This window comes from Xenopus laevis, chromosome 1S (assembly GCF_017654675.1).
Source record: "Xenopus laevis strain J_2021 chromosome 1S, Xenopus_laevis_v10.1, whole genome shotgun sequence".
Taxonomy (NCBI): Eukaryota; Metazoa; Chordata; class Amphibia; order Anura; family Pipidae; genus Xenopus; species Xenopus laevis.
Window position 1 is genome coordinate 200,484,961 of NC_054372.1, and position 10,262 is coordinate 200,495,222.

Consider the following 10,262-nt stretch of genomic DNA (forward strand, 5'->3'; position numbering starts at 1 on the left):
GCAGGTGCTGCTCTGGGTCCGTGGGGCTGATTTCTGGGCTCAGAAGCTGAAGGCTCAGGTTTATATACTGTATATATATATATTGTTCAAGCCCATAAAGCCTGATTACACTTTATTCTCCCATTGAGCTGCAGCTATTGGTGCACAGAGCTTACAATCGTTGGGTGCATTACACACGCAATATAAGTCGTGCCCAAGGTCACCTTACAATTAAGTAGCCACAAAGTCTCAGCCTCTCTCTCTCTGAGTCAGGACTATTCCAGTAAATGTTAATATACTTTCCTGGTTTAGCGCAGCTTAGTAGAAACGCTCCCTTCCCTGCACTACAGGCAGCAGCACTCAGCACATAGGAATGATAATTAATCCCATCACCTCCTCCTGCCCCCCACCTTCCCTTTAATTACATAAGATTAGAAGTATAAACAGAGGGACATTAACCTTCCCTTCAGCTTTCTCCTTGGGGTGTATGTCTATTAGTAACATGAATTAACTGTATTTTATCTTTACTCCCTTATTGCTTTGTCTCCTCCGGCTTCTATAGACAAGTCACTGCAATTCCCCTCCTGCTGGGGTTTTATAGCAACAGGGTGTAATGGGCTATTGTAGGGGGCTTGGCTAATGCATGAAATCTAATTTAGAGATATCAGCACAAACAGCCCCTGCATTCCCCATATCTTGTACAGTGTACTGAGAGAGAGCTCGACGATCTATGCATAGGTATTCCCTATACTAAGCACAATTCAGCAGGAACAGTCCCTAAGTTTGCTCATAGTCTGTACAGAGAGATCCCATAAAACTATGGCAGCATAGGTATTCCCCTGTACTAAGCACAATTCAGCAGGAACAGTCCCCTAAGTTTGCTCATAGTTTGTACAGAGAGATCCCATAAAACTATGGCAGCATAGGTATTCCTCTGTACTAAGCACAATTCAGCAGGAACAGTCCCTAAGTTTGCTCATAGTCTGTACAGAGAGATCCCATAAAACTATGGTACATAGGTATTCCTGTACTAAGCACAATTCAGCAGGAACAGTCCCCTAAGTTTGCTCATAGTCTGTACAGAGAGATCCCATAAAACTATGGCAGCATAGGTATCCCCTGTACTAAGCACAATTCAGCAGGAACAGTCCCTAAGTCTGCTCATAGTCTGTACAGAGAGATCCCATAAAACTATGGCAGCATAGGTATTCCCTGTACTAAGCACAATTCAGCAGGAACAGTCCCCTAAGTTTGCTCATAGTCTGTACAGAGAGATCACATAAAACTATGGCAGCATAGGTATTCCCTGTACTAAGCACAATTCAGCAGGAACAGCCCGCTCATAACATATACAGGGTATGGAGAGAGGGGCCGGGCTGATGAGGAAGCAGAAGCAGATGTGTGAGGGCTGGGGGGGCTGACACATTCGGGGCCCATATAGAGAGTGGGGGCAGCACATTGTGAGACAGTTTGGGGAAGGAGCAGATGAGACAGTAAGAAATAGCCAGGGGGAAAGTGGGGCACAGGGGTGGGGGGAGAAGCCGCAGTAGTTGCTGTTGCCGAGGTCCCCAACTCTTTCCTCTTTGAGTTAATATGGAACCCAACTTCTGTCTCTCTCTCTCTCGCCCACATCCCCTGTTTGTGCATCTCGCCCCTCCCTGCTCTGTATTAGCCCCCGGCTCTCCTGGCTGAGACTCAGACTGGCGGTTACTGGAGGTCACATATGAGATTCCCTGATGCTGTGCAGCTCTCACTGTATATGGAGCTGGAATGTCTCTAGTAATGGGCTGTCTCTGCCTCACTGGGCCGCGACTGGATCCAATAGTGGGAAGTGTCTGCCAGACAAGAATCCCTTCAGCTCTCTCCGACCCCTCCCAGGGCCCAGGACTCACCCCCCCCCCCGCACGGCTACTGAGGGGATGTCTATGGGCACAGGTCCAGGGCAGGGGGCACAGCTGAGAGGCAACACTGAGGGCACAGGTCCAGGGGCAACTATTAGCAGTTTATCAACATGGGAGTGGGGGAGTTGCGGGAAATGCACCAGAATAACCAGGGCTTCCAACCCAAAAGCACAGGTGGTACTGCAACCGTAACTCTCTGTTCAGGTCAAGAGCCTAGGGGACTGTTCCTGCTGAATTGTGCTTAGTACAGGGAATAAATATGCTGCCATAGTTTTATGGGATCTCTCTGTACAGACTATGAGCAAACTTAGGGACTGTTCCTGCTGAATTGTGCTTAGTACAGGGAATACCTATGCTGACATAGTTTTATGGGATCTCTCTGTACAGACTATGAGCAAACTTAGGGGACTGTTCCTGCTGAATTGTGCTTAGTACAGAGGAATACCTATACTGCCATAGTTTTATGGGATCTCTCTGTACAGACTATGAGCAAACTTAGGGGACTGTTCCTGCTGAATTGTGCTTAGTACAGGGAATACCTATGCTGCCATAGTTTTATGAGATCTCTCTGTACAGACTATGAGCAAACTTAGGGACTGTTCCTTCTGAATTGTGCTTAGTACAGGGAATACCCATGCTGCCATAGTTTTATAGGATCTCCCTGTACAAACTATGAGCAAACTTAGGGACTGTTCCTGCTGAATTGTGCTTAGTACAGGGGAATACCTATGCTGCCATAGTTTTATGGGATCTCTCTGTACAGACTATGAGCAAACTTAGGGGACTGTTCCTGCCGAATTGTGCTTAGTACAGGGAATACCTATGCTGCCATAGTTTCATGGGATCTCTCTGTACAGACTATGAGCAAACTTAGGGACTGTTCCTGCTGAATTGTGCTTAGTACAGGGAATACCTATACTGTCATAGTTTTATGGGATCTCTCTGTACAGACTATGAGCAAACTTAGGGACTGTTCCTGCTGAATTGTGCTTAGTACAGGGAATACCTATGCTGCCATAGTTTTATGGGATCTCTCTGTACAGACTATACCTATGGGACTGTTCCTGCTGAATTGTGCTTAGTACAGGGAATACCTATGCTGCCATAGTTTTATGGGATCTCTCTGTACAGACTATGAGCAAACTTAGGGGACTGTTCCTGCTGAATTGTGCTTAGTACAAGGGAATACCTATGCTGCCATAGTTTTATGGGATCTCTCTGTACAGACTATGAGCAAACTTAGGGACTGTTCCTGCTGAATTGGGCTTAGTACAGGGGAATACCTATGCTGCCATAGTTTTATGGGATCTCTCTGTACAGACTATGAGCAAACTTAGGGACTGTTCCTGCTGAATTGTGCTTGGTACAGAGGAATACCTATGCTGCTATAGTTTTATGGGATCTCTCTGTACAGACTATACCTATGGGACTGTTCCTGCTGAATTGTGCTTAGTACAGGGAATACCTATGCTGCCATAGTTTTATGGGATCTCTCTGTACAGACTATGAGCAAACTTAGGGACTGTTCCTGCTGAATTGTGCTTAGTACAGGGAATACCTATGCTGCCATAGTTTTATGGGATCTCTCTGTACAGATTATGAGCAAATTTAGGGACTGTTCCAGCTGAATTGTGCTCAGTAGAAGAGAATCCAGGCAGTGCCATATAAAGTCCTTGGAGGCATGTGGGTGCTCAGCTGACAGTCAGTAAATGGGCAGTTGGAGTGGGTGCCAGGGAGTTGTTGGCTAATGAAACCATGGGATGTGATAAAAGGGACAGAGCAAGAGGAAAGAGACAGCCGAGGAGACAGATCTAATGTTTATACAGAGACTCCCAGACAGTGGCAGGAGGGGTTGTTGCTCTTATAGGACAGGGCAGGAGCCACAAGCTGAAAACAATAAACACTGTGTTCCCATCACATTAGCAGGGAATGTACCAAATGGCAACTGGGGCTGCCGCTCTTACAATTAGGGGCTGTTAGTGACCCCCCTGGGCTGGATCTGCCCCTGTACTGACACGTAATTGCCCCCCCCCATACAGGGTGCAAGTTGGCTCTGGCTTCTGTATGGAGAGGGGGTCGGGGAGAGGCAGGGCTTCCCTGGGAATATTAATTCCCTGACGAGGGAGGGGGCCCCACTGCTCTAGTAACACTGGGAGAGGAATAGGGGGACCCATCCTGGTGTAGAGACAACATGGGGCATCACAAGTCACAGGGGCACCAGGCTCTTCTGGGGGCCCCATCACTTCTAGTGGGAGAGCCAATCAGAGCCACATTAGGGCAGAACACTGGCCACATAATTACCTGTTGTTCAACTGCAACTCACATTACCTGCTACAGTCCAGCAACAAATATATGACAGTCACACGGCACAATACAGCCACACACTGACGATTTATTGTCCAGATCCAATGTGACACCTGTCAGTGTAAATGGGGATTAAAGGCCACACGGGTTTCTCCTGAATGGAGGCTACGGGTCACTGTGCCAGGGAGCCAGACAGCTGCTCCGACACTTATCTCCTAATTTTGCAGAGAAAGATAAACTGATGAGATTAGAGTATTAATGACGCAGCATGAGAAGCATAAATGTTCCACAGGGGGTGCCCCGTGCCAACAGGAGACCTGGCAAACTGGCCAACTAACTAACAGGCCTAATGAGTCCAGCTGGAGGCTCAATAATGGCTTAATCTTCTATTTCTAGTCTTATCCTCATGTCACATAGAGGAGCACTAAACCCCTTACCCCCATGCAATGGTACAGTCCTTCCTCCAGGTTTTCCTGAGCACATTTGTACAGACAATAGAAAAGGTACTTAAAGCCCCAGGGCAATGACCTGCTGGAGATACAGCAGACTCTTGGGCAGTCATTGGTCAGGCAAGCAATGCGATTTGCTCAGAACGGCCGAGTCAGCAGCTTTTATTGGCCTGAGCGCGTCCAGCTTTAGATACTGCTTTATCTTATGAGATACTGGCTCTGGTCCTGAGCGAATATCTAGAATATCTGCCATAAAGCAAGACAAAACGGCTGCTGAAATAAAACTACTCCCAGGAGTACGAGGCAAAGGATTCCCCTGTTCCAGCAATGTATCTGCCCAAACTCGGTTACTTTAAACACATTGTATTTAGGAAATAGGGTGCACCTAAATACTCTGCAATAAATATGTTTCCTCCATTGCACCAAACAATGTTATTGGCAGTAAGAGCTTTCTCTTTCATTGAGGACAAGTCTGAGCTTAAGTAATAGGGTTCAACTGTAGGAACCTGTCCAACACAAGACAACTTGATACAACTGCAGTGCACCAGCACAAACTGACTGCTACCAATTTTTGGGACATGAAGCTGATCCTACAACTTAAATTAATTCCCAGGGGAAACAACCAGAATCAAAAATGTGGGTTCGCAGCCTGTGCATAATCTTTCCTGGTACAGAAAGGCCAGTGATGGAGTGAGGAGTACAGGACCAAGTACAGATCGTTTTCCTTTATTACGTTTATTGGCAGAAAGGGATTGAGTAGTAAATCTAGGAAAATATTGGTGGTAGATCTAGGAATATATTAAGAGTTGGGTAGACGATGTAGGAATGTATTGAGAGTAGTGTAGAAAATTGAGGAATATATTCAGAGTTGGGTAGAAGATCTAGGAATATATTCAGAGTTGGACAGAAGAACTAGGAATATATTCAGAGTAGTGTAGAAAATGTAGGAATGTATTGAGAGTTGTGTAGAAGATCTAGGAATAAATTCAGGGTTGTGTAGAAGATCTAGGAATATATTCAGAGTTGACTAGAAGATGTAGGAATATATTCACACTTGGGTAGAAAATGTAGGAATGTATTGTGAGTTGTGTAGAAAATGTAATAATATATTCAGTGTTGTGTCGAAAATCTAGGTAAATATTCAGAGTTGGCTAGAAGATCTAGGAATAAATTCAGGGTTGTGTAGAAGATGTAGGAATATATTCAGAGTTGGCTAGAAGATCTAGGAATAAATTCAGGGTTGTGTAGAAGATCTAGGAATATATTCAGAATTGGCTAGAAGATGTAGGAATAAATTCAGAGTTGTGTAGAAGATCTAGGAATATATTGGGAGTTGGGTAGATAATGTAGGCATGTGTTGAGAGTTGGGTAGAAGATCTAGGAATATATTTAGAGTTGGGTAGAAGATGTAGAATATGTTGAGCGTTGGGTACATTTGAAGGGTTTAAAAGAATTAAAAACAAGGAGACACCTGTTTCTTGGTGTGGATATAGCATGAGTGTATATATATATATATAGCAGAATAGCAGACGTTTGGTTTAGAGAAACTCAATGAATACAAGGGAGTGACTGTCTGCTGGTATTCGTCTTCCTTTCCTTCAATCACAGAGGTACAGGTTCCACCCCTGCAATACATTTCAGAAACCCTGAACCCCTGGATTGGGACACATTATTTTAAGAAGTTTTTCTTCTATAAAAAAAATCTGAGTCTGTACAACTATCAAAGAGATCCTTTTGGAAACCTGGTTGGACATTTATATTGGTCGTTGGCCAATTTGGACTTTTGGTCACTAGGCCAGGGGTGCCATGGGGGGGAGGGGGTTGATCTGTCCTGACTGAAAATTGATTCTACCAATGTAAGTGCTGTCACCTTTAAAGTTACAAACGCCATAGAACGTCAAGCATATTCGTTCCCAGTTTGCTGCTGAGGTGAGATACTTCCATTGGTTTATATCTAAACAGCCAGGGGTTGGGTCTTTAAGGAGAGGGTGGGGATAGTCTGGATGAGACAAGTCTCTTATTTATTCTAAGTCTCACGGCACTGGAGATTTTTTAGTTGATAAGGAATAACCAAATCATGGTTTCTGGCCTCAGCTGGGTTCTGTGGAGACAATGATGCTGGTGGGTGAACCCAAGAGCTGATGCTTGTAGGCACACGACAAGAGGAGATACCTTTTTTGGAATTCATGTGATGGTTACAAAGGATCCACAAGGAACTCACAGGGATATTATTGAGCTGGAAGCCATATTGTTGGGGTGCTTAAGGTTTGGGGTCAAAGAGTGAAGTTCAGGTGAAGGAGAGAAGACAGGAATGTGGTGGATAAGGCCCAACCCTTGTGCTCAGGTTCACCTGTTATTAATCCTCCCAGCAGCAAAGTCCAGATCTTATCTCCAACGTTCCTCCCTCCCCACAGTTATTGTGTCCCCTGAGAACATTCCATAAAAGGGATCCAGGCAGGAAAACCTTGGTGCTTTCTGATACCGTCACTCTCTCAATAGGGTAAACAGCTAAACTGAGCCTGTGAGACTAGATCTTAATATTTCACACTGCTTTTAACATGGAAGCTTTGTGTTCTTATGAATATTCTGTTACTTCTGTCCAGTCCTATTTTTAGCTTTAAAACTACAGTGGTTTGGTTTTCTCTTCCTTTGTTTTGCTTTCTTATTTCAACACATAAGGGCTGTCACTGAATGTCCTACTATGATTAATTGCCACCACTCATTAGCAATAAATATACTCCATACCCCAGCACCAAATGCTACTGTGTTGTAGGCAATGGGGATCAAGATACAATTTTCATCTACTAGGACAGAATGCTCTGATAGCTAGAATCACAGATGCCATAAAGCAGGACAGGACTGCTGCTTACAATGGGGATCAGATAGGATCTGTGCAGCCACTGGGACAGAATGTTCTGTTATACAGATAGCTAGAATCTCAGCTGCCATAAAGCAGGACAGGACTGCTGCTTACAATGGGGATCAGATAGCTAGAATCTCAGCTGCCATAAAGCAGGACAGGACTGTTGCTTACAATGGGGATCAGATAGGAATGCGATGTTATTAAACACTTTACTCTCTCTCAATAAAAACGATTGTTTTCAGGCACAATAACAATATTTGTATGACCGCAGGAGCACAAATAGGAATTCTGTTGCACAAACACAGGCGCACACATCAAACTCCGTGAGTCATATAAAATACACATATAAAATACACATATAAAACGAGGCTGCAGAAGACACAAGATTGCTCATCTTTAATGACATATTTTATGAGCTGATCCAAGGATTTGCCTAATTAATATTCTGGATCTGAGCTGTTAACCCTTCTGGACACAGTAACCAGCTGGGATTTCTATACATTACACTTCCCCTTTAATCACCACCCACCGTGTAACATTCCAGCCCCGACTTCACTGAATAGTGGGATCATAAATATTTGCACTTGTCCGCATGCAAATTACCTCCAGAGCTAACAATCCTATTTTGTATTTACCACCAGAAACACGTGGGCGTGCGGAGACTGCAGAGCGACACCCCCTATACACACACATTCCATGCCCTGCATAGGCTCAGACTGAGGAAGGACGGGAGCTGCCATGTAGATTTCTGGGAGCCGTGAGAGATGATCTGATTGGCCGAGTCCCTCCCTGCAGTTAAACAGTTCTGCTGTCACACAGGCCAATGCAGAATTATCGACCCATCAGCTGCCGACTCAGGTGATCTCCCTCCAACATAGAGATAATAGCAGGGGATACTCTCTGGATACACCTGTATATTAATGGATGGAGCAGACCTCGCTGGCACAATCTCTACACCAGAGGTTACTGTGGGGCACCAAGGTCTGCCAGTTCCATCAGCACAACCCAAAACAAGCAAACATTGATTTTCATTGGCTTCATACAAGTCCAAGCCCCCCAATTTGACTGTAACTTTAGTTTAGTGATGCCCATAGTCCCCTAAAGCCTCACCTACCCCAGAGCAGTGCAACAACCACAATAATTTCAGAGCTTAGCTCTGCTCCTTGTATAGACCCTATAGGACCCTATAGATCCAGAAGCTTCTTACCTTAAAGACCTCAGAGAAGAATCCAGACAACCAGAAACTCTTAGAAGACCCTATAGATCCAGAAGCTTCTTACATTGAAGTCCTCAGAGAAGAATCCAGACAACCAGAAACCCCCAGAAGACCCTATAGATCAAGAAGCTTTTTACCTTAAAGACCTCAGAGAAGAATCCAGACAACCAGAAACCCCTAGAAGACCCTATAGATCCAGAAGCTTTTTTACCTTAAAGACCTTAGAGAAGAATCCAGACAACCGGAAACTCCTAGAAGACCCTATAGATCAAGAAGCTTCTTACATTGAAGTCCTCAGAGAAGAATCCAGACAACCAGAAACCAGCAGGAGACCCTATAGATACAGAAGCTTCATACCTTAAAGACGTCTGAGAAGAATCCAGACAACCAGAAACCCCCAGAAGACCCTATAGATACAGAAGCTTCATACCTTAAAGACCTCAGAGTAGAATCCAGACAACCAGAAACCCCCAGAAGACCCTATAGATCCAGAAACTTCTTACATTGAAGTCCTCAGAGAAGAATCCAGACAACTAGAAACCCCTAGAAGACCCTATAAATCCAGAAGCTTCTTACCTTGAAGACCTCAGAGAAGAATCCAGATCCGATCTTCTCACAGTAGAAGTCATCAATACGGGCCAAGTTGGAGACGGCGCTGCGCAGGGCCCGGTAGGATGAGGGGCGCAGGCGGCCAGTCCCTTGGGAGTTGGGGGTGAGTCCATGGATGACGTCAATCTGGGTCCCCAAATCTGAGTCTCCATCAGGTTCCATATCAGAGAAGTGATCACATACCCGACAGATCACACAAGGAGAATAATGGGGTCTCTGGGGTGGATGGAGGGAGTGGGGGTCTCATAGGTCCATATAAAAGTTAAGGGGGGCTGAGGATGGTCCGGTCTCCTCCATTGAGAGAAAAAGGAGCAGATCTGGGACTGGGACATTCCCTGAAGGATCTAATGGGATCCACTGAAACTCTCTGACCCCCTACAGGCCTGGGGGACCCCAATGAGTCAATAGAACCCTAATAATAATAATGAGTACAGCCAATACATAGCCACCTATATCAGCCCTGCAGGTAAGTGCCACCGCTTGTAACTCCTCCCACCTACTGACCTCCCCTAGTCCGATGGGTCGCCGACCCTCCAGAACCTACAGTCTCCTCCTCTCAGTCAGCACCGAGCCCCTATATTCACTCTATACCCCCTTTATATCACAGCCCCCCACTAGTACTGCTCTCACTATGTCACAGCCCCCCACTTGGTGCCACAGAAACAGAACGTGACAAATCCCAGATCAGCCCCTTTATCTCCCGCCCCCGTCTCCCCGGAGCTTCTCCGACCCCTGTGACCCCCGACTGCTTCCGAACTACGAGCCTTGGCCGAATCCTTCCTCTGTGTCCGAAATGGGATAATCCCGGGCTCCTCCGCGGTCTCTTGTGCTGCTCATCCCAGGGCTCCGGGTCGCGGCCAGACCAGAGGGGAGGCCTGGAGTGGGCGGGAGACGAAGAGTGGGCGTGGTCGGCTGTCAGAGGAAAGGGCGGAGTGAGATGT

The 10,262-nt window shown here is 45.8% G+C and overlaps 1 protein-coding gene across 2 annotated transcripts in view; it reads right to left on the reverse strand.

Annotated features, from left to right (window-relative positions):
• LOC108704989 (dual specificity testis-specific protein kinase 1) overlaps positions 1-10,262 on the reverse strand; it is a 39,894-nt gene extending 29,632 nt beyond the window's left edge. Inside the window, exon 1 of one of the 2 annotated variants that reach the window (XM_018241734.2) lies at positions 9,289-10,262. In XM_018241734.2, the coding sequence (XP_018097223.1) occupies positions 9,289-9,483 (195 nt within the window). In that variant the 5' untranslated portion in view covers positions 9,484-10,262. Of the gene's footprint in view, positions 1-8,703; positions 8,838-9,288 lie in introns of those variants that run through there. The other variant, XM_041580711.1, reaches the window with a different exon arrangement.